Source organism: Hetaerina americana, unplaced genomic scaffold (genome assembly GCF_022747635.1).
Source record: "Hetaerina americana unplaced genomic scaffold, ioHetAmer1.1.p SCAF_4, whole genome shotgun sequence".
NCBI classification, from domain to species: Eukaryota; Metazoa; Arthropoda; class Insecta; order Odonata; family Calopterygidae; genus Hetaerina; species Hetaerina americana.
In genome coordinates this window covers 27,723,858-27,748,983 of record NW_027286985.1, presented here as the reverse complement: position 1 = coordinate 27,748,983, position 25,126 = coordinate 27,723,858, and the positions used below count along the sequence as shown (strand labels likewise).

The 25,126-nt window shown below is 33.7% G+C and overlaps 3 protein-coding genes across 13 annotated transcripts in view; 1 reads left to right on the top strand and 2 right to left on the bottom strand.

Annotated features, from left to right (window-relative positions):
* Ptpmeg (protein tyrosine phosphatase Meg) overlaps positions 1 to 7,000 on the bottom strand; it is a 45,403-nt gene extending 38,403 nt beyond the window's left edge. For both annotated transcript variants that reach the window (XM_071590829.1, XM_071590830.1), the window contains exons 1-6: positions 6,651 to 7,000; positions 6,439 to 6,493; positions 6,275 to 6,362; positions 5,788 to 6,132; positions 5,286 to 5,408; positions 2,614 to 2,656 (exon numbers count right to left, since the gene is read on the bottom strand). In XM_071590829.1, the coding sequence (XP_071446930.1) occupies positions 2,614 to 2,656; positions 5,286 to 5,408; positions 5,788 to 5,940 (319 nt within the window). In that variant the 5' untranslated portion in view covers positions 5,941 to 6,132; positions 6,275 to 6,362; positions 6,439 to 6,493; positions 6,651 to 7,000. The remainder of the gene's footprint in view (positions 1 to 2,613; positions 2,657 to 5,285; positions 5,409 to 5,787; positions 6,133 to 6,274; positions 6,363 to 6,438; positions 6,494 to 6,650) is intronic.
* A 656-nt stretch (positions 7,001 to 7,656) lies between these two features.
* On the top strand, positions 7,657 to 9,654 carry LOC139692579 (translocon-associated protein subunit gamma). Its single transcript, XM_071590832.1, has 5 exons — positions 7,657 to 7,875; positions 7,959 to 8,086; positions 8,167 to 8,258; positions 8,337 to 8,468; positions 9,513 to 9,654. The coding sequence occupies exons 1-5, from the start codon at positions 7,716 to 7,718 to the stop codon at positions 9,577 to 9,579; spliced, it is 579 nt and encodes a 192-aa protein (XP_071446933.1). The 5' UTR covers positions 7,657 to 7,715; the 3' UTR covers positions 9,580 to 9,654.
* Positions 9,655 to 16,732: 7,078 nt separating this feature from the next.
* Liprin-gamma (liprin protein kazrin) overlaps positions 16,733 to 25,126 on the bottom strand; it is a 146,735-nt gene continuing 138,341 nt past the window's right edge. For 4 of the 10 annotated variants that reach the window (XM_071590373.1, XM_071590372.1, XM_071590378.1 and 1 more), the window contains 7 exons: positions 24,821 to 24,979; positions 21,488 to 21,611; positions 20,774 to 20,918; positions 19,322 to 19,601; positions 18,550 to 18,576; positions 18,199 to 18,222; positions 16,733 to 17,980 (listed from right to left, as the gene is read on the bottom strand). In XM_071590373.1, the coding sequence (XP_071446474.1) occupies positions 17,624 to 17,980; positions 18,199 to 18,222; positions 18,550 to 18,576; positions 19,322 to 19,601; positions 20,774 to 20,918; positions 21,488 to 21,611; positions 24,821 to 24,979 (1,116 nt within the window). In that variant the 3' untranslated portion in view covers positions 16,733 to 17,623. The remainder of the gene's footprint in view (positions 17,981 to 18,198; positions 18,223 to 18,549; positions 18,577 to 19,321; positions 19,602 to 20,773; positions 20,919 to 21,487; positions 21,612 to 24,820; positions 24,980 to 25,126) is intronic. The other 6 variants (XM_071590380.1, XM_071590374.1, XM_071590376.1 and 3 more) reach the window with 4 other exon arrangements.

Below are 25,126 nucleotides of genomic sequence, written 5' to 3'. Positions count from 1 at the left end.
CTCCTCCCCATTACTAACACCTACCCAAAGCCGGGTGCTGGGTAATCCATAGCATTACAAGTTATTCCTTCCTCTAAGAGCCTCAAGTGTTCATTAGTTTTTTGTCAAACAAATGTTTCATGATAATGGGTTGCTGCTGTATCCTTTTCATGTCCTCCTCTTCCATCCCTTCCCACCCAGTAAAGAAACATTAATTCTCCAAAAACTGTACATCCTCCTGCTTTCAAAGCCATGCACTTTATATAGACTAGGAATTATTTGGGCTTCATCAATCTGGGATCCTCCAGCCCATGAATTCCATGTTCAATTGTCCGATGTCCTTGACCAGGTGTTTCATATGAGTTGGCTCCCGAGGGTGGCTTTTGACTGACAATGGCTACATTTAACCTCTTTAGGTAATATTTTGCCCTTAGGTTTGACAAAACCAATGTGAGACAAGAGAGCAGTGAGTTTGAGTAGGTGATGCAAATTGCAAGGGTCGGTTCTATCAGATCTGTTCCCACAAGACCTTGCAACGGCCACCCAAAATGTCCATGAAAAGCATATAAGGCCACATTTGGCACTCAATTGTATCAGGCAGAGGTGGAAAAACATGTGGCCCAAGTATGTCAGGCATGGAATAAAATGAATGATTACAAAACCACCCTTTGTAAATCCATTTTGAGTTCCTGGAAACTAATTATAAGGAAATTGAAAGAGATTTCCTGATATTTGAAAGAAAAATACCCTGGTTTTAAAAATATGGAGACATTAAAAGAGCACATTTTCAGTCAGGAAACTATACAGTTCATGTGCCCAAAATGTGAAGGTTAAACTTGGAAAAATGTTTGTGGTCAATATTTCCCTAGGGAATGAGATGAAAGTGTTAACTTAATGCATAGCTACTTTTCAGTTTTATGCTACAACAAAATCATGCCATTTTGGGGTGTTTAACAATTTACCAGAATTATAGTTAAAAATTATAATAAATGTCTTCGGAAGAACACTAACAAAAATTGTATCGACAGTGTATGAAACCACAAGTTGGTTAAAGAAAACAACTGCAATAATAATATAATTGCTCAATATTTAGATACCTCCATACAGGTAGATACATCAATTGAAAAGCTCCCAAAACTTCAGTTTCATGACTACTGTTTTAAGGCAATTTGAGCCCTGGAGAAATGCCAATGGAAATCTGGAGATTTGTTAGGTACATGTGGCTGCAGACTTTTCAGGATATTGCATAATTTTTGCACAATTACATTGCCACTAGGCACACTCAAAATATCCTTTGAAACAATTCTATATTACCCAACTGTACATATTAATAAATCATAACTCATGAAAGAACCCTCCAAAATTAGTTTACTACAATTCTCCATTCTTCTCCATTCAGAGCTGATTCCATCACTACCTGATAACTTTTTGTTTTATGTCCTTCTTAATTTGCACAATGTACTTGTCTCTTGGTCTTCCTCAGTTCTTCTTCGCTATTTTCCATATCGTCCTTTCCTCTTCTGCTCTTCTAAAAACTTCCTTGTTCCTCACTTTGTCGGTCCATTTCATCTTCAGAATTTTCCTCCAGTACCATATTTCAAAGGCTTCCCTTCTTTGCTGGTCCACTTTTCTACAGTTCCATGTCTCTGTTCTGTAGAAAGCCATGTTCCATAAGAACATATAGTTGAACTGCTTCCTTATTTGCAACCTCAGGCTCTTTGAACATGGTAGTAGCCTCTACTTCCTAGGAGCCTTCCTAGCTCAAGCTTTTCTTAACTTAATTCCGGTTGAACTTCTTCCACCTCTAAGTATACTGCTGCCTAAGTAGGCGAAGGTTCCACTCTCTCATTCCAAGCACTTCAGGTATCTTGAACATCTTGTTCCATTCGATATTATCCAAGGCCTTCTCCAAGCCCAAGAATGCTACGTATATAATCATTATTCTGCTATTATTAATTAAATTATATACATACTTGTTAATGCATTTAATTTTTTCAACCAGTATCCTCAAGCTAATATTGCCTCTCATTTTATTTAGTGTTTCCTGAATATGATTAAGTTTTCCAATAGGCTTTCTTCTATCTTTCCTGCTATTCTTTGGCTAATAATGTGAGTATTATTGATTCATGAGACATCAGGCTTTTTCTTCTGCGTTCTTTATGGTTTAATGACTTTGGTTCCTTTGCTATTACAATTACCACACCCACCTTGAAGTCCTCTGGTACTTTTCACTGTCATAGCAAGTATAGATTACTCCCAAGAGGATAAACTTTGCTTTTAACACAAGTGCCTAGATTATTTTTTTTTATTTTGTCAACTCCTGGTGCCTGCTTGTTCTTCAGGTCTTTTATAACTCTGTCAATGCTTAGTATTTTCTGGCCCCATTTATCTTCTTCTATTCAAATTTCTTCTCTAAGTCACCTTCCAGTGGTCTGAGACCTTGATAGTGCTTCACAGTGTTCCTTCCATCTCTTCTAAATAACTTCACCTTCTATCAGTATCTTTCCATTAGCATCTCAAATGTTGTGGGATTTTGTTTTTCTTAAAGCTGGTTAAATATTTCCTAGCATGCAATGCATTTTTCATTAAATTATATATGTACAATAACATTGAAGTATCTTCTTTCGTACTCACCTCTATTCTGTTTTTTGATGAGTTTACCAGGGTCTAACCAACGCTGTAAATAAAATAAGGGCACCATTACTTCATGCAAAATTATGTATAAAAATAATGCAGACCTATAAATATTTAATATGTTATCAACACTTCGTTTTGAAACTTACACATTAATTGAATTAATTTCTGGATGCTATCTTTAAACTGACCAAATTAACATGATTTTATCAAACTGTTATCTAATGCAAGGAAAAAATAACTTCTTCTGCTATATCATTACACAGATTTACACTAGATTAAAAAATGTCTTGTATAACGACTTAAGTAGACTCATGCATGCCTAGGAATTTTCACAGAAGGAATGCCATAATCACCAGCAATGGAATCACTGTAACCTGAAAGAATTCATCTCCAACAATGGTAATTTACCAGCTAAGGTTTTTTCTGGCCTACCCCGAACATACGATCCATCCCAAAGAAGTTTATAAAAAATGTGGCCTACAGGACAACTCAAATAAAGGAGAAATATCCACCTTCTGCAAGGAGGCTCCTGTTAGAAATTAACCAACCTTTTTAGTTACTAAAATACTTAAAAATAATCAAGGTGCTCTAAATAATAACTTCCTAACATCAAGGCTGATCAAATTAATGAAATTCTAACAAATACCAAATATAGAAAAAAGATGGTATAACCCAGAGCTTGATTATAATGACTAAGACATTTCAAGTCAATTTCAATAAAACATATATTAACAACTGTTTTAGTATATGTTCAAAGGTTAGGTGTAGAGTTTATTTCAATGTCATTAAAATCAAGTCACCAGGGTGAGAAAGACGAAAATAACTCAAATTTTGAAATTGGAGTAACAATGTCAAAATTGGATGGGTTTACTATATGAATATTGGGGCTAATATTGCTGTGAAATTGTTTCAAATACTGCCCTGACCTTGGTAAGTGTTCCCCTTTACTTTCAATGTATTTTATCTTAATTTGCTGAATGAATTATTTTCTGGAACAACTTCATCTCGTTTAATACAATTTAAAAGCATTGGCTTCATAGATCATCACGAAAGAAATGCACTGTGTGGGTTTATGTATATGGATAGAATGAATACTAATCAAAGACCAATGACTGGTTTTGGCCAACAAAAAAAGTAGAAGAGTAGTACAATCACATTTCTTGGTTATATTAACCCTTTTAGTGCGGCGGGCCGATATATCGGCTTTCGTATCCCTGGCGAAAAGTGCGGCGGGCCGATATATCGGCTATTGTTTAAATCGCTGTAACTTATGGTTTTTTCTTTAATAATTTATGGTTTTTGTGCTATCGATAGGTTGAATTCCATAGAATTACGTAACTAATTTTTTATTAGCAATTTTAAATGCTTTTCAAAAAGTATAATTCTTACTATAATTTTTCGTTCAGTTTTGTACATGTCGGGAAGCTCAGCCTAATTGTTTGCTCGTTTTTTTTTGAGTGGTCTTTCCACTATGAAAAGCCACTGAAAGGATACTAATCTGTTTTTATCTGTAATCTCTTGAATGTGTTGTGGTGTCGTAGTGTTGATATATAGCTGCTTATTCAGACTTTGTTGAGACGATGGAAATGAGAACACTGCTTTGTAATCATTTTGGTTTCTCTTGCCATCCATCCTATCTAATCAATTGCACCCTGTGTAATGGATTACATTGTCAGCAGTTCTCTGTGAGTTAGAACTTGGTTTTTTCTGCCTTTAGATTGTAAGCACATAGCCGCAGACTCAAGGAAAGGGGAAAAGTCCCAATTTGACTCAGTGAGATCAGCCTTTTCAACAAAATCGAACTATGCAGAGGCTGACAAAAAAATTTGCAATTCACTGGTTTTTCTTTATTTATTTATAATATTTTCTGCATGTCTTTTTGATTCTTTATTATATTTAAATATCGTAGTTTAATTGAAAAATGTTTTAAAAAAAATATTACTTTTGTGTCTAAAAATCGAAATAAAATTGCTAAAAAAATATTCTTCAAATTTATGATACTGTAGTAATTAAATTTATTTTTCATATTATGTAAATGTATTACATCATTATTAACTACAATATTATATTTTAAAATAAAAAAACTGCATATGGATATCTAAACAAATAACTTCATAATTTTTTTTTTCTAAGGTGATACATTTTCTTAAATTACCCTTCGCACTTCTCACTAGTACCCCTGAAATCCCCGCCGCACTAAGAGGGTTAAGCATTACAGTTTTTATGCACCACTTCCAACGATTTACGTGAATATTCAAATGCAATGGTGGTAAAAAATAAAGCCAACAGAAGAATCGCAAGTTGGAAAAGATTGCTCACACAAACATAGGGGCCATCTATGGAGACAGAAAGCAATAAGAAAAAAATTCAAAAAGTTTAAGCATACACTTACTTAGGTCCTAGAGGAGTACAAAATAAGGACAAATACAAAGCAGGTGCTGAACTAAAGACAAACCAATGAGCTTGAACCCCCAACATAAATATGACAGTGGAGGATATTCCAAGGGAAATAGAACTTCTGAGTTCAATACAGGGGTGAACTATCTATTTTGTAAGTGGCCAAACAGTAACTCACAACAGTGTTAAAGATATAGTACGGTAAAACCTATTAGGCATTAATCATTTTCTGCTGTGTCTAATGCCATTGCTTAAATATTACTCATAATTACCATTACATCACTAGTAGATGAGGTGGATCCATTCTCAGAAAACTGTAGCCCAAAATAATCTTTCTCCACTAGCTCCAAATGCTGGAATACTAGTTCCAACAAGACCTGACCCTTGGCACGTTTCTGAAAGTATGCAAAAGTATTTAAATATCAACTGATACCTCTCAAAAATAGTAACATGGCGTGGCTATTTCAATTTTTTCTGATATAAAACATGGACATTGAATCACTAGGAAATATAAATCCATAATTAAAAGATTACTAAGTAACTGAACTATTTTTTCTGTTACAATTAATGGAGGGGCAACACAAAATTACCATTCTCTCATTTTTGTAGCCAAAAAAAAAATATTCCCAATGTAATTTTCTATACCTCTCGAATGAATTCAGCCATGAAACTTTTTACAATTCAATAACATTTTTCTCCACAAATTCAAAATGGCATTAACATATATTTCAAAATAATAATGGTGAACTATGTAATGAAAACACATCAGCTTACCTCAAGCTCAAAACACTGCTGAGAATCATCTAGAAAAACTACCGTTGCACCAATTGTTGATTTTATGCGCTTGTCTCGGGCCACTTCCGAGGCCCTTACGTTGTACGTGCCGCTCGAACCAGTAAATGCCCGTCGCGACACACTCTCGATCATTATGCCACACTGGCCACTTCTCCAACCTACCACTACTTATCACGGTGAAATATTCACCATTAACAACGGTTTTCCTATTTATAAAATTAAGTAAAGACCATTCGGTATCAAAATGAAACATGATACATGTATCCTATTAACTAAAATCATATTCGATGAAGAAACGTTCGGGCCTCCACTTTCCTGATCCACCTGGCAAATATATAATTAAAACCAATGAACACCAATATTTTTAAGAGTAACATTGAATTATCTTCAGTACGTGCATACAGAGTGCATAGACTTAAAAGCTGGTAGATAAAATTATATACAAACAAATTTTAGAGCAACTTACACGAATCCATTTATCTGAAAGAGTATTGTGACAGAATGTATACTCGATTGCCTCCTATGTTTAGGTCGTCCGACTGCCACACACAATCCTGGAGAAGCAAAAAAAGAATATAAAATAAAAATGTGGAGTTTAATATCAACACATGGGCATTAAATCAAACTTACGTTCATCTTAAAGTTTTTCGTAAATCACTCGTTTCTTCTCGATGAGCAGCTCAACCTGGATAAAATTACACTTGATAAATGAAAATTCCCTTTCTTATTACGCATACATGTCCTTTAGGTAATAAAAGAATATGCTAGTTTTAAGTGAGTTTTTCGTAAATTTCGAAGGAATACACGTTAATGTTAACAGGCAGCTAAAGAATAATATTTACCCAAGTTGGTTAGTCTCTACATTGCACCAATTTAAGCCAAATTTAAAAAAGAAAACCATCTCCAAACATCACTAATACTTTACTAGATATCAACACTAGAATTCTGAACGAATTTCTTTACATTTGGACAATGTTTCTGACTCATTTCCAATAATATCAACCAAGGCGTCCCATTGAAACAGTAAAGTTAAAAGTCCGCTCTAGCACGCTGTACTTAATTTCTTTCTGTGCGTCTAATGTCGGGTTTTGTCGATATCACATTTAAGAATTCGTCCTAATAAAGTGTTGACTAGAGAAAAAATCAAAGCAAATAAGCGAAATAAGTATTTATTATCACGAAAAGAAATCTATTTCGGTATATTACGATAGCTTATTGTTTTATCCTAAAGCATTGGGAAGATGGGTTGATACAGATACTGATTAGCTAGGGGTAGGACCGACCCAGGGAAATCTCATGTAGTTTTTAATATTGACGTAAATAGAGCGCTGCGTTATTTCAGGCCTAACAGTAAGAAGGATTTTTAGTGTTTTTTGTCATATTCTTCGGCTTAAATATTCATTTTAAGTTCACTTTTAATATTTATGAGAGTATGAGTTATTAAATTATCTACTTAATACATTAGAAGGAAGTTTAATGTCACATATTTGCAGGTTGGCTTCATGGACCGAGTTAGTAAAAAATTTCTAGGAAACAATGTCATATCAGCTTGGAGGAAATATTTTGAATAAAAATTGGAATTTTAATATCTTAGCTCAGTTGCCGAGAGAATTCATCCAACTCTCATCGATTACAAGGAAGACATCAAAATTTAAATTTCAAATAGGTGAAGAAGTTCGAAAACTATAGGCAGCACCAATACTATTTATTTTTCTCCTTTAAGATTTTTATGTGAAAATCATTGGAATTCAATTGAAATATTGCATTGGTGGGAGTTCGTGGTGTAAAGTGCAATTCCTGAAAGGTGCCTGTTCTGAACAAAAGAGCATCTCAACCTACGACGTGCGACACGTCACCCTATTCCATATACCCGGTGGCCCTGTTGTCGGCGTAGTGTGTATACGTGAATGGTGGCTGGGGTTCCCGCAGTTAGAAATATGGCTGGAAAACAGAAAGCATTTACCAAGGAAGAAGAGTTACTTCTTCAAGATTTCAGTAGAAATGTGTCAACTAAATCATCTGCGTTATTTTATGGCAATGCCATAATTGTATCTGCTATACCCATATGTAAGTAACTTGTTTTATTTTCTGAACTGAAAGTTGACTGAATGTTCCTGAGTTTTCGACTGATGTGTTAATGTATATTACAGGGCTTTTCTGGAGAATTCATATGATTGACTTGTATTCTTCCACCATATTATTTATTGTGGTCACTTTGGCTAGCACTTACTTAGTGGCTTTCGCGTACAAGAACACCAAATTCGTGTTGAAGCACAAGGTAATGGGAGCTATAAATGGTATAATTTTAATGGCTATAGTTAATAATAAAACCTCTAAACCTTACGCATTTTTATTAAGGTTGCCGTAAAGAGAGAGGAAGCAGTAACTAGAGAAATGACTAAAAAATTGGCCGAGGATAAAAAAATGAGCAAGAAGGAAAAGGACGAACGGTGATTATTCCTTCGATTTGAAGCGTTCTCCACGAGGAATAAGTTTTAAAGAATTAACGATTTTGCGCTGTTTTTCAGAATTCTGTGGAAGAAGAATGAAGTTGCTGACTACGAAGCCACCACCTTCTCGATATTTTATAACAATGCCCTATTCTTGGCATTGGTGATTTTCACAAGTTTCTATATTTTGAAGACATTCAGTCCAGCTGTGTATCCTTCTATTTTATTTGTCGTTTCTGAAGTTTTAGTTTTTAAGCCTATTGGAATAGGAAATGTTTTAATTCTTTCGTCACAAAGTGTAACCCACAGTTAAAATCCGTTGTAGTCTGATTACTGGTCATTCCTATCTCTAGTGGAAACACCATTAAATGGTAGTTAATATGTGGCGTGATAATATAGAATCACATTTACTGGCTAACCCCTAGTCGATGGACCTTAGGGCCTCTCGAAAGTATGGTTGACGGCTTCCCAGGGTGGCTACTTACATCAATGATAGATGAGTGCTAGGATGCTGAAATCTTTGGCCTAAAAATTTCAAAATGCAACTTATCGGCTCTAATGACAATATATTACTGGGATGGAGTTGTGTGTGTATTGGCTATTATTCTATTTGCCTTCATAGGAAGTCAAATTGCATTGCGATTAATGGATTATTTGATTCAGCACAGGCCTATTCAGTCAAAATTGGCTTGTAAATATTACAATAATGTCTGGCAGTACGTCTGGTTGAATAACATTTTCTGTCCAGGATGCCAAAAATAAGTTTTGGTTGTAGTTGGTAATGCATTCAGCATCGATTGTAGCACTAAGGAAATTTAGGATGGATTGAAGGAATTCGGGATGGAAGCATTTTAACTCTTGATTTGACTCAATTATATCTCCCTAAATTATTAATCTAGCTTGTAATGGGATAATTAATTTTGGAACTTGTGTTAGGGGTGTATGCCTTTAGAATTGTATTGAGCTACATGAGAAGAAACTCCTAGGCATATATCATTTGATCTTTACCATTCTTTTTGGATGTTCAAACCTTCTTAATTGTACAAATCTGCTGGGCAAATAAAATTACTTACTTACTTACTTCCCTAATCCCTGCAGATTTTCTTTAAAGTTTTATCTGGGAATTGGCATTACTTGCTCTTTTTCTGCTAATTGTTCAGGATTCTCGGGGAAGAATCTTGACCAGTATGAATGAATGTATTTAAAATATGCCATTATCAATGTTTGTTGTATTTTTCCTTATCTTTTTCTCAGGAATTACATTTTCTCAGTAGGTTCAGCTGGTGGGCTCCTGGCACTGCTATCGACTGGATCACATTAGTGATATGTTGTGAATAAATAATCCTGGAATGACGTCTTATTAAATAAATTGATTTTTTTTAATATTTTATATTAATTTGGATGTTTTATTTTTCTCTTTATCATTGAATTTGGAGGGGTATGCGATTGTCTAGGGGTAGAGGATTGGACTAATGACCAGAGGGCCCGAGTTCGATTACTGGGCGATCCTCTCTGGGCACCATCAACTCCACTCAAGCTGTGTGTTTTTTTGGGTACCAGATCTTCCTGGGAAGCCATACCAAGCACAGGGAAAGAAACTGGCCCCCCTACCCTGATGCATGAATTTCACAAACCGTCAACTGGCTTAGTACTGGGTGAAATCAACCATCACATGCCAAACTGACCTTCGGGCTGATTACGATCGTTGTGGTTTTTATTGTATTTGGAAGGCACCATTTGCCTTAAGACTGCTAAGTTATTAGAATATTTCTTTCTTGTTTGATGCCAGTATAGGTAGTATTCTGGTACTAAATGAAGGCTCATTGGTTTAAAACCAGGAATCATAAAATGTGATAAAACTACTGCTTCTCGGCAAAATAATTTAAATGTATGAATAATCCTTATTTTTGCATTCATATAGAAAAACATAGCCATTTAATATTTACATCAAGGATGTATTTATGTCAAGAAGAATTTAACTGGGGGTGTTGGATGTGTTAGTGATGCAAGAATGACTTCTCCAGAAATATGTTGATCAATAGGAAGAGTAGTGGCTGGCCATTTACATTGCATAATTGAAGGGTAGAAGTAGTTTAAGATATGGTGAGGACATGAGAAGTGTTGAGAAAAACTTTTTGTTGAATGTATCTATTACATCTCTCTTAATGTCAACCATTGAGTGTAGCCATCCATTTACAAAAGTATTGGCCATGGCTCAGGTAATGAGCCGTTGAATGCCTTAGAATTCCAAGTTACCCATTCAATCAATGTCAGTTACATTAGTTGACACAATGTAATTTGGCCTATGCTAAATGCTTCAATTTTTAAATCCCTTTAATAGGGAGTAGCATAAATACCTTTTTCAAATTGAGGAAGAAGGTAATTCTGGTAAGTTTCCTGGCATTTAGATTCACACCATTGGCTGAGTTAGGGATAGTGATCCATTGGCCTTTGGTCACCCCTTATTTTACAGGATGAAGTGGGCAAGTTAATGCAGGCATTAGATAACTGGCTACACTTAAATATGAAATTCTTCACAGTTACTCCTGATGATGCAATTGGTGTCTTTTTTCTCATGTGATTTCTTAAACTACAGTTTATTGTTGGAAAAGGAGGAATGCATTGCAATTTAATGGAGGCCTCAAAATTGAGTCTAGGCTTTTGTAACCAAAGGTCTATGAATGCAAAAGTGTATTAATTAAATGTGATGTTTCACGGAAAATGATTTTCTTGAACAAAGTATGCTTATGCTTTAGTATTTACGGAAGCAATTGCTCTATGCTTATATTGTTCCATATTGAAAATTAAGTTTGGATAAATAATATTTTTATTTTTTGGAAGATGTTAAATTTGTCAAATATTTCAAATTTCATGAATATTGAGAAGATTTTTTATTTGAATGTCAGCTGTTTAAAGTCCTCCCTACTCAAATTGTACCATATACTCCTAAAATTCCCCCTCCTATAAAATCTAATTTTATCATGTGTGCTATATAAAAGTTCATTTGCTGGTTGCTCTATTGTCTGCTTCTAAATCTATAGTTACCTTTTTCAAGGTACCATAATGGTTACTGCTAAACAGCCATCCCCGAATGCTAAAAAAATGAATTAAGTAGCAAAGTTTTGGAGAATTAATGTTATTTTGCCAGGAAATAATAGGGAACATTAAAGGAAAAATGGCTCATTTTCTTCATTAGAATTTGTTGTATGAATGACTTGCATTAATTTTTTAAATGAATGGCTTTCAATTCTGTGACTAGGGAAAAGAATTTGGAGTCTTGTGCACTTAATTGGGCTCACTGATTGTTATGCTGTGAAACAACTGCCATCTGCGACTGACTAGTGTGTTTCATTGGATACTTATTACCTTAGAATGCTATGGTAGATAAATGAATATTCCATGTTAAGAATGATAGTTTTTATGACCACAGCACCTACTGATATTCCCCTGTATTATCAAGTAGGCATAGAATATTTCCTAGTTGTTAAGAATCACGTCAAGCATATGCATCATCTGGTTTGGTTAATCCTCAAGGAAACATCAATTCCTGGCAGGGTCATGGTGACTTCCTATTCAAAGACATAATGAGATTGCATAGATATTCGTATAAAATTTTCATTTTGGAAATGCTAGCTGTAACTAAGACACAATTTTCATGGCATGGTTAATATTATCTAGATGCTTAAGAATCCAAAACTCCTACGTAGTGCTCCAAAACTGCAAGCAAATTAATCTTGCTACCATAAGTGGGACTTGAAGTTTAAGTAAGCCATCAAATTTCTTGACTTGAAATGTATGCAATTTTAAATTCATATTTTCACATAATTTTAGCCCTTTTCAGACTTTCTTATGATCTCTCCTTGCTGGGGGTCTTTCATTTTCGAAGGAACTCTTGTAATAATTTTTAATACATCCCAATCCTGATGTCACTTAAAACATAGGTTATTTATGGGTTGCCAAATTATTGGCTCAGCAAATGCGTCCTTTGTAATTAAGTTTTAGGTGGGCAAAAAAGCTAGGACAGGTGTGATAAAAAATTTATATCTCTGGAAAAGCGTGATCAATATTCAGAATTCTCTTTCTTTCTTTAACTCAATTTGGCCATCAAATCACAAGCTTTTTGCTGAGGTAACATTGGTGTACACTGCAGTACTTAAAATAGGTAAATCCTTGGTTTACTTACCAACATGGTCTCTACCTAATATTTAGGCCCCAGAATAATGCATTATTGCTGTTAGGTGCTAATGACATTGAATTGATCAAAATTAATTCACTGTTCAATTCATGAGCTAATTTTTAAATCGCTCTTGACAGGATTTGATAATAATCTTGCTTAAATTTCTATAGTGCCTTTCATGTAATTAAAGAGATTCGCTCTAGGGATTGTGGAATGTTTCATCGAAGTTACTAAAGAGTAAATTCTCTACTGTGCATATAATCTTGTATGTATGTTCCCATAGATAAAAATACGACCAAACATCAAAACAGAATCGTATGAAAAAGGGAAATTCACCAGATATAAATTAATTATGGATCTTGTAAACAGTGCACCATTATATATTTAACGTAATTCAAGAGGTCGATATATTTGCATATAAAAGCCATATATTCTTCAAAACGCCTAGACCTCTGCAACACACAATACATAGGTGCTTTGACAGGTAGCATACATGTATATCAAGCGCCAACAAACAGCTGTCTATCTACGTAACTACCTTGAAATATCAGAACAAATGGTTACAAAGAGTAATTTATCTTAATAACTTAAAACTTCAATAGATACATGATATTAATTCGAATTACATTCCCCTCACTTTGTCCTAATACCGATTTCCAAAATTACTTTTTATTTTCTTTGAAATCATACAGCATTTTTCCTGCTTCTGTGGTTTGTATTCTTTTCTTTCTTGCATATAATTTCTGTTTTTTTCTTCCTCTAACATGCCTCTTTCCTTTTTAATACTCACTACAGACTCATAGAATCTTTGCCTTCTTCATTTGACCAATAATCGCCCTTCATTCTTCCAACCACACCTTTCCCACATTGTCATTTTTACTTTTACCTTTTTCCAGTTCTTGACTACATGTATTACCATTGAATTGAATAATCTTAGGACATAATTGGTAGTCACATTATTGTTGCACTATTGAAACAAGAGAGAAATTTTTCCATGGTTTACCACTTGAGTCTCACTTAGTCATTTATACATTGCCACATGTATAATATTAATCCTAGAATTAAATATAATTCTGAACCTGCAATGATATAATGGGGATTGTGTTGGGGAGTCTAATTCGTTAAGATACTAATGATAAGCTCTTTTGTCAAATTTTGGAACCATTCATGAGAAGAAAACATGAAAATGCTTTCAGTAATCAGTTCAATTTTGATATGTGAATCCAAGGTAGAATTGGCACCACTACTCTATGATGTGAAAGAAAAATATTTGCAATATGCTTATCACTGTGGGTCTCCAAATCATGCAATTAGGAAGGTTGGTTTGATGTTCTGATATTCTTTCCAGTCACACTTTTTGCCCCTCAAATCATCATTGCTCTCCATATATTTTTCTCTTCTTATATGCCCAAATCAAAAGAGACGAAAATGAATTCCTCTGCTTCATTTTCATAATTTTTATATTTAAATTTCATGAATTGGCAATAATAGCAATTCTAGAAACTTTTGGAAGTGAATGGAACTGAATTTTAAAGTACATATTGAGAAGAGAAGCTCTGAATAAAAAATAGATGTGAACCACAGAAAACTCTCATTCAACTTCTTATTCAGCTTTCACTCAACAATAGCTCATAGAGAAATGTGGGAGAAAGAAATTGTCTTTAAATGTAAGGCAGGAAAATTTGGCTCTGGTAATATTAATCTGACTAGCATATATAGGTAGCCTCTTGAATTTTAGATTAGATGAAAAGAAATCACTCTGTCTGTAGATAAAAAACTGTACTGAGTTTTGAATTCTCACAGAAGGCAAAAGCAGTTTGACCTTAGGTTTGTTGAGGAAAAGAAGAAAAAGGGGCCAACCTATCCCCATGCAGTGACTTATCTATCCTTCGATATCTTGACTTGAGAGTAAGAACATTGCCAACAGACACAGAATATGATGACAGCAGTATGAATGTGTTCCATCTGGCAGTAAGAGCATACATATGGGCAGTGCAGGAACCATTTAACTGATAAAGATTAAATTTAATTTTCCAATTGTGATAGTTTTGGTTTGGTGGAATTCATTAAGGAGTAATTCAAGTTTAAATTTGGTTTGGGTGTTATATAGAAATAATCTAAGTTAATTAATACTTACCCTGGAAGAATGCTGTGATTACCTTAGAATTTTACAGCTTCAAAATTAAGCCTGAAATTACTTTGTAGCCAGTTTTTTTTGCAGTTGAATGTTTAACATTTATTTTAATCACAATTAATTCAATAAAAATGGTATAAATTAAGCTGAACTTAATACTAATCAAAACTTGACTTCTTCAAGTCTGCATCTAAGTGATGGAATACTGTGATGCACCAAGGTCTGCATCTGGATGATGGCATACTGCAACAAGTGTTCTCTTAGAAAAAGTCAACAATTCTAATGAAAATTCTGCTGCCCCAAAAATTAAACTCAGGCCCTCGAATAAAAGACAAGTATAGAAGACACAAATAGAGAAAATAAAACAATGTTATATAAGAAATACCGGTAGAATAATTCCAAAATCAATACATTCAAAGAACCTTACAAATCCCATCAGAATCAGATGAAATATCTAGAGAATAGGCCTTGTATTATGGCTTTGTGTTTAAACTAGTAATAGAACCAGGCTTTTCCTATAAAAAAGATTCAAACACAAGCACTTCCTTCAGTAAATACCTTAATTTGTCATAGTTGAGCAGGAGGCACAGGTTTAATTATTCCACCACCGTTCATCATGTGCCATTTTATCTTTGGATTCTATTGAAACAGGTTTGACAACAACAAGAGTCATGAATCATAAATATATCAATGCATTCTGCTGTAGCCTGAGATTGTACCATAGTGACTGAACACTTTGCAGATCCCAAGAGATTTTACATGATTGGGGAGGAATCACATTTCCATATATATGAAAACTGATTAAAGTTTTTCCTTGAATGTAACACTTCTGAGAAACCTGAGTCTGAACAGTATTTTTCCAAAATCCAATATTAACATTAAAATTAATTCAGTGCCAGGGTCCTGGCCAGTGATTCATACATGAAGGAGGAAATTTGGTGTGCTTTGAGGCAACCACATTGAGAAAATTCAGATGAAAGATGTTTCGCCCAATCCACTTCCTAGTTAAAACATGAGATTGTTAAATAAGTTAATTAGGAGGGTAAAAATTCCTTTCCAAGTATTGTTATTCTGGTTTTAAAAATTGCTTGACAATATTTATTCAATTTTTTTCTATTTCATGTAGCAAACAGAATCAAACAGCTTTAAAATGTGTATTCACAATTATAACCAAAACTATTTACTAAACATGAAGCAGTTAATCTGATTCAATTTTGTATCATAGTCAGAGATGAATATTTTGAAGACCTGATAATTCTTAAATGAGTGCATGTTGAAAATATACAATTGGAATTATTTCCTTTGCTAAGCAATTTGATTTCCCCATTTTTTATGTAAACCATTGCATTCAATGCTGAATGTGAAGACCTGACTTTTCCGATTAATTAATTCTACAATGCACAATTATAATAGCAATAAAATGTTATATAATTTGATATGAAAACCTGATATTCACTGTACCCCTGATTCCAAAGGAGGACTCTAATGTTTGGAGCCATTTGGACAAAAAAATTGAGTGTTCAATTGCTACATGTGCAGTACTGATCATTGAAAGAATGAAATGCATGTACCAATACATTACCCCCTCATGCAGTTATTGTTTTCTATTCTTGAGCAACTAAATGGCCCAGTACAATAAGATTTCAGAGTAAGCTTATTGATTAGACTATGAGTAATGGCTCCTTCCTTTGTTAGTAGTAACAAGACACATTTATTTGGTCAATCACTTGGTAAAAATGGAAATTATTGTCGGATGTTCTTCTAAATAATTTGCTGATTGACAGAAATATTACTTTCTTGTGTGTATTATTAACTGGAGTGGGACCAATTTTATTGCATTTCTCTAGTATAAATTTGTCTTCCATGATATTTGTAGGAAATTAATTAAGTAAAAAACCAGTAAATATTAAATCAGTGACTTTTTGAAGAAATAAAAATGCTCATTCATGGATATAATAATTGTTAAAGCTCACCTTTCACCACAAGCAGCATGCAGCTCATTTTTCAAGAGGGTAGCTATGAATTTATCTCTCAAAAACTTATGTTATAATACAAGTTCATGCCACCCTCTGGTTGAATATTGACCTCTTATTAAAATTTTATATTATAAATATGGGCTTCATGGAAGCACATTTGTTATCTGAAATTCATAAATGTTTTTATAGGATAGGAGAAGATATTTTTATTTTGAGTAAAGTTGTATTTATTTAAGGTAGGTACTGAACATATCTTGCATTCAGTATGAATGCAATTCTTGCCATTACTCCCACTTTTCAACACTGAACATTTTCAGAATATTATACACTGTTTTGTATTAAATACTCATAAATCACAATTTGGTGTCATTTCATAATATTACAAATGGATTTGTTTTTAAAATAATTATTTAATTATTAAGGTAAAATAGATAAGACCACTTCAATTTTTATCTTGCAATATTATTATATAAAGTCATGCTTTCATTCAACATAATTCATTCTTGATAATTTATGTCCAATAAAATATTTACAAACTAATTTCCAAATCATATAACCATATGAAAAATCACAGATAACCAGATGTACACATATGTACAGTTCATTGTAACACAGGAAATCCTTAACTTATGCACAGGGTGAAAAGTCACCCAATGATAGGCTATAAAGATGCTATGAAAATTGCATGTTCGATTTAATATTTTAATGACTGATTCAATAATTTATAATACTTGTACTGTCAATTTTGAAGCTCACATACCTAGCTTATTGCCCAGTCAGAAATACAGGTATAATTTTATTCTGTATTTGGATTCATATAATCAGGCAGCTGTAAAAAAAATATTCCATTTGCAGGATTCACAGATGGCATGATCATTCAGTCTCATGTATGGTGACTATCTTCATGATAATCTCACCTGAAATTTTTGTTCATCATCCTCTTATTTCATTATGCTTAGCTTTGAATTCCTGATAGCCTTGTCATTCCACTGCCAGGAAATAGTCTTTCTTGGTTGCTCTTATTTCTGGTCCCTTGGGTAAACTTTCCAGATTTGCAACGAATGTGTGTGGTCTATGATCAAACAGGTGTTACTGTGGTAACAGTCTCTATGTCCCCAATTGACTTAACCCGCCGGTGGTGGTGATGGTGGAGGCGCTGCAGCCTCTGTGAGGATGAAGTTGCAGTAGAAGTGAATGATGATGAAGATGAAGAAGGGTTGTTGTGAGGGGGAAGTGGGGGCGGCAGAGGGGAGACTAGCGACAGGGATGAGGATGATGATGGGGCAGTCTCTGGAGAGGGTGATGCTAGGACCAAACTGCCTCGTTTGCCAGTGTACACACTAGACGTAGTTGGCTCTCCAATATCATAATGTCTGCTGTTAACGTGATGAAGATCTTGTTTCGCCTTTAATCCCAATGCTTTGCTCAGGGAACCCTGAAAGTTACATTTTTAAAGGAAAACGTTATGAGAACTCTTTTGATCACCAATTAAAAATTCTCAAGGGAAGGTTTTTTTTTCAATTTTTCAGGTTAAGCAAGGTGAATGGGTGAGATCATCAGCGAGCCATGTGTCTGACTTCACTTGAAAGTGAATCATGCATGCATTTCAGCATATTTTTTTCATTTTTGGAAAAACATTATACATTTTCATACCTGTGAACTTCTCCATGTTGAGAACTGGAAAATGGGGTGCATAAAGAGAGGTATTTGAAAGATGTATGTATGAAAATATTTAGTAATTAAAATTACAGATATGGTTAAAAATATACTTAACTTTATTTTTACTGACAATGCTACAATTTTTTCATAAATGTGGACAAACCAACTACCTACTGTAGTTCAGTGGTCATGCATCTATGTTAATATTAAAGTTATACCAAGAGTAAGAAAATAATAATTTGTGTTGAAAATCATTTTGGTGAAGAATGTGTGAACTAAATGTGCATTCATAAAACAAATTTTTTCTATAACTTTATCATCAAAAATTACACTATAGGTTCCAACCTTTTTAAGATTGAGCAGACTGTAGGCCTTGTGTGTTTGAATATCCCCAATTGGAATTGCATTGGTGAAAAATGAAAATAAGTTAGTTTACATAAGGATAACCTCACCATATTATTAACAGTAATATTAATGATTTACAAATATTTTTATGTACAGATAGTTTAAGGAAAAATATGAATTTCAGAAAATTGAAGACTTTCAAAATTAAGACTTCAGATACAACCTTACCACATGAAAATTTACAAATATTAGCATTAGCTGACATTGAAGTTTTTTAAAGTTATTAATCACATTCTTCAGTAATGATCAGAGATATGATGGCAGAAGTTATAACTGCATGATGATTTTAGTAGAGTGGGTTAGAAGAAGTACATCTAAAGTGACAGGTATATATTCATTGATCATAAATGCAGGGTGAAAAACTTGGCAGTATTTCAAGCTGATTTGAGTGCATCTACCAATGAATGTTACACAAATTAAACGATAAAAATGAAAGGATAAGCACTGACATTCTTCAAATACAGCAATTTGTAGAGCATAAATAAATATCTACATTCAATTTAAGGAAATGGATTACCAAAGTAACATAATAATCTGGACAATGGCAAATGGTTCTACCAAACAAGGCTCTGAGACGCACAGTATCAAAAAATATATCAACAATTCCTGGCAAAAATGGTACAAAGAAACAAAATTGTATCTAGGAGCAAATAAAAGACACCCAAGCATTACTCAACCAACTGTCCGGGTTAAAAATGTTGGACTTTCTTACTCTTAGGCTCGCTCGACGACGGTCCTTTTCTTTCTCCCTTATCACCTCGTAGTCTTTGTGATCCCTGCCTCTAAAGCCCCCTCCATCCCCCTCCATTGACACCACCTCCCCTTTGCCACCCCCAAGACCCAATCTTAACCCAAAGGACTCCCTCTGCGGGAGGGGAGGTGGGCACTGATTCTCATTTGACCTGGAAAAGCTCCTTCCAAGGCTGCCCCCTGATGACAGCTTGGCTCCAAGCTCCACCTTGCTTGACCTCACAAAGTGCTCAAATGCAGCCCTACAGAAGGGAGTTTAGGGGGAAACAAGAAAGGTTGCCAGGAGCCAGAGTTGGGAATGCAGGGGGGAGTGGGGGGAGGGGGGGAGATGGCAGTTTCCAATAAAAGAAAAAAGGAAAGAAAAAGAAAAATAAATGAAGCTGAATGGAATAACTAATAAGCAAGTATATTATAATAAAAAACTGTGCAAATCTATTTGTCCTCTAAAGCAATGAAGAAAGTTTGGAGGAATCATTTTGCTTTATTCTCCATATGTGCGGCACAAGTGTGCGACATGAAACTTCAATCTTCTAGATTTTTTTTTGACAGAGAGCAAAAAAAGCTTTTGTGCGATCTAAATGGCAAAACAAATAATAAAACATAAATAAAGCCCATTTAAGAGAAGCTGTAATTAATCCATAAGGATTAACATCTTATTGAAAAGGTACAAAAGAATTAAAAAATTAAGCATCGATTGTGCAGTAGGGAAACTTTCCATGACTAACATGAAGTAGGTTTCTATCTGATTATCTCAGTGATCAAGGTATGCACGATAGCCATTGGAACATGTTTCATTTCACCTTGTATAGATCAATTTATAACATTGCACTTCACAACCCAACATTTATTGGAAGACTCTCAGAATTCAAAATATGACAAACACCTCCACTTCGTGTTAACAGAATCAGCAAAGGCTCCTCATATTACTCTCAATACTGTACATTATTATACACATTGTTTAATAAATTTTGGCCACTCACATATGTTACATTACATTTGAACCAATAGGGGCTTTTTGTATAAAATATGCAATAAATGCTTTCCACCCTTATTTTTCAGCTAAATACCTCACATCTAAAACAATAGCTACAGCACAAGGAACATAAACAGATTAAAACCATCAAAATATTTTTACTTCCCTCAATTCACAAAGTATCACTTTTTTTATTTTTTTTTGGTCTCCAATCCATCTTTTTTGTCCTACAATTTTGAGTTTGCAGGTCAAACATGTTAGCGTATGATGGAACCATCTATTCGTCGACCCCTTAGGGAATACTCCCCACTTCCTCTTCCAACCTCCTCTCCTTCTCCCTCCAACCCCAGTCTCTCATCACCCCTTCCCTCATCCTCCTCCTCCTCCTCCTGTTGCTGTTGGCGACGTTGGCACTCTTCAATCTGACAGAAGAGGACGTACCTTGCAGGGAGCACCAGAGCTTCAAGTTCTGCAGTTAGGTGACGGCGAATGATGTTCTTGGACTGAGGGATTCCTAATGCATTAGCCATGGTATCACCATTGAAGGAAGGCTCAAGAACAACTAGGGCACCATGAACTCCACTGTCTTCAAGGTGTGAATTTCATTTACCAAATTTGAGGGAAAAAGAGAGAGAACTCAATGTTACTTCAAGTATTGGGAGAGAATAATAATGAAAATGTACCAAAAAGAATGATGTAACAATATTTTATAAGGGATATATCATTTAATCGCACATTTGTCTTGTAATCTCCTTCTCAAATCTCTTTTGTAGAGTGACAGTAACTTACTATAGAAGTATGATGGATGCATGGGTGAATATAATTTGCTTAAAAAAGCATAATTTAGGCTGAAAGTAGAAATTCAATAGAATTCATGGATATTTAAAAACATTCATTTTAGAAAAATTCTGTTTTTTTAAAGTTTGATATATACTATCACATTTCAATGAATAAAATAAGTAGAGATTGATAACCAATTTATCTGTACTAAATCTACAAGTAAAATGAAATAAAATTAACAAAGTTCTTCAAAAACCTGTACTATAGGTTCCCATTAAATATTATGATGTTATCGAGTCATTTCTCAATGGAACTTGCATACTTGTACCTGCAATATGCCCATTTTGCAGACTATTTTAATTTAAGGTTGGTTACCTTTAAGATTATCAGCATATTCAGTAAGGTCGATGTTTCTAGCCCAGCGGATAATTCTTTGGTTGGTCCACACAAGAGGATCTGCATCAATATTTTCACACTGCCTCCTCCTTACAGCTAATGCCTAGGGTTAAGAAAGAATAATCTGTATCATTAATGAATGACACTTATACAAAGTTTATCACAATACATTTTTGCTACAATAATAATGCATTTTCACTGAGATGGTATCTGTGCTTTGGGAAAATATGGACTGCCAAGTGCTTCTGAATTTTCCCGAATCTTTATCTGAAAGGCTTAAGGCTGGTGAATGAATATTCCCTGATATTATTTTCCAAACCTTAAGTGGCTAAGTGTTTATGAATAAATTGATGACGATTTTCAAGTTTTAGATAGTGAGATTTATGGTATTGTCATTTCATGTTAGTTTTGATGGGGAAAGTCATAATACAACAATACAGTCACAACCGATTTAATCCAAAAATCATATAAAAAAATGGGTCCTACAACAAAGTTAACTCTAAACATTTATTTACAATGAGCACACAAGATGCAATAAAATATGTTTAAAATACATAGATAAAAGTAATTACTCTAAAAATTTCTGATGGAATTATTTGCTAATATGGGTAAACTGGACTGAATGATGATTTACAATTCTCAAATTTTAACTTTAAAGCAAGCATATTTTGGTTATACGTAATATGAACTCATTTTATTTTCGTAATAATTATTTTTTCCATGTTTCTATACATATTTTCAAAGTACTATTCCATTATCTAATCATTAACATTTTCAAAAAAGTTCCTTTTTTATAACCCAGAAATTCCTTGAATAATTAAGGCAGGAGAAGTGACTTATTTATTTCATGCTCATCTTTAAAAATTACTATTCAAGTTAAACATGGGTTAATAATTCCATAAAAATTGTAATGCTTAAGCATATTAGTAATTCTTTGTGCTTATTGATGTCCTGAAAGTTGACTGAAATATTGGCATAGAGTTCTTAAAAATCAATATTGGCTACAGGATTGATACCTTACAAATGAACAAACATCTTTCACATAATTTTGTAGCACCAGAAATTTCTCAAGATAGAAAATTTTAATGGGGCCATATTTTTTATTTGAAGGTCAGCTTGGTCATAAACCTATGATTCTACCATCTTATATACTAATATTGTTATAGCATTTTATAAAAAAATATTAGTTATTCAGTAAGGAGTGAAGTGGTTGCTAATTGTACTTGGCTAAGGAGCTACATTCACATTCTCTGAATGCTGTAATTAGTGAAATACCACCTTCATAATTTTCTTTCTACCTTATTTATCATGGCATAAACCATAGGTAATACAAGTTTTCCAAATAGCACAAAATTGGTACTTAGTACAAAAGACATTTCCATATACAATGAATATGTGGTTTAGTTTTAGCATGTGGGGAAATCTTTCCATGCATCAAATCCATGACTGGAATTTGCTGTATTTGTAGTGGAAAGATTGAGACATATAACTTATGATTGCTATATAAAATTTCTGTGTCATTTAATAAATGCTGTAATAATACATATACATTAAAACTATGAACCATAAAAGTTTAGAAGGGTTATCAAAAGAATAGATTCTTCTTTGCGCCAACTTGGCTGAATACTTGTGCTGGTGTCAGGCTTACATAGAACTACAGTAAAATTCCATGTATAATATGCATTTTTTCTGTGAAAACTTAAAAAAATGTATTATGCCTGGCAAAAATAGGCCAATCTGAACAAACTAGCTTAGGGTATGAGTAGATGGAGGTGAAGTAGACCAGTAAGAAGAATGCTAAGCTACTGACCAGAGAGTCCAGATTTAAATATGGGTGATTGTTCTAGCCACCATCAGCTTCACCAAAACTGATATTTCAGGTGCCAGATCTTTCTGGAAAACCACATGCAGTAGAGGGAAAAATACTCTCCACCAACCTTGATGCATGAATTTCACATGCCATTGGGATTAGTATTACTATTTTTTGAAAAAGGTAGAATTCTGAAGTTTGAGGATTTGTATTAAATACTACAGGAGAGTCATGGAGACATTCTGTACATCATTTTGCTGGATGTTTATTTTTATATAAAGTAGACACTTTGTTAAGTTTTTAAAAGTAAACCTGTGGCTACTATAATGACACAAGTAAAGAAAAACATGAAAAAATGAAGGAAACAGTAACGTGGCCATCATATTCATTCCATTTTGATCAGAGTGATAAAATTGTACCTTTCACTGTTTTGTTGAGAGTAAAATTCAAAGATTACAAATATGGTTTCAAAATTCAATTTAATGGATTCATTGATTTTTAAAATGCCCAGACCTAGATTTTAATTTCTGGAGGTTCAGAGACACCTAATATACATTTCAAAATTAAGTATAAGCTGTTCAAAAAAATATTATTATAATTTTATGTAAAAAAATATTTATAACTTTCTTCAAATTTAAAATAGTCTAAAGAAAAGAAAATCATCTTGAGGAAACATATGCTTTGATCCCTCTTCCTATTGGATTGAAAATGATAGAACTCTAGAGCGACAGTGTGTTACTCTGGTAATTTCTGTCTTGAGCAATGTATAGCATATACTTGTAAGTTTAAAGTATCTATTACACAGGTTCTGAGAGCCCAATGTATGTGCAAAATACATGGCACAAAGTTCTTGATGAAAACTTTATTTAATGATTTTTAACAAGAGGGGAGCAAAGGGATAAAAAAAAGGGAAAATGTACATTTGGCCAGCTTTCAGTGATCATAAATGACAAACTGTCGTGTTCAAGCTGACAAAAATCTCTTAGTGGACAAAGGAAGCAGTAAACATACTGTCAGTATATGAATGAATATTTATTTATTCAAGAGTTATTGTAGAATTTTCAAAATCTGTGTCACAGCAGTCCAATTACTAAGCTTAGGTAGATAGGCTGTCAATGGCCATTAATTAACAGTTAATGGCCACTGACAATTACCTAATTGTACTAGAATGTAGCCATACATACGAATGTCCCTTCTGCTGAGATTTTCTTAAAATTAAGGACTTTATTTTTGATCTTCCACATCACACTAAACATGGTATCCTTCCAGTAAGGTTAAGATAAGATGAGAATATGACTGAGGCTGATGAAGTGCTAATTCATCACAGTATTCTTGAACTTGTATCTGAACTGGCATCAGTCACATTCAAAAACTTATTGTCTTAGCCACATTGGAAGGGTACCCATTTGTTGACCATATGTCTTCAGTTTTAAATAAGTAAGTTAAGATAATTGTGGCTTCATTAGTACAATAGATTTAAATATTAAAAAATTGATACATACCTGTCTATCATACTTCATCATCCTTAAAAGATGTATTCCATGAACAATAGAGGCTTGATGGAATTTTCTAGTTACTCCTAAGTATTTTTCTAATTCCTTTTTGCTAAGGTGATCCAACATTCTTGCATCAACCATATTTGTTGCAAAACTTTCTGAGAACTGAAAATTATATATAAATTGTCTCATCATTAATATTTTGATAACAATTATTAGAGTGCAATTTGTTTCAGATCATATATTTTTGCAATTTTATGGCCATAAAATTTTATCCATCTATTTATAGCCAAAAATAAGATGCAATTCAAA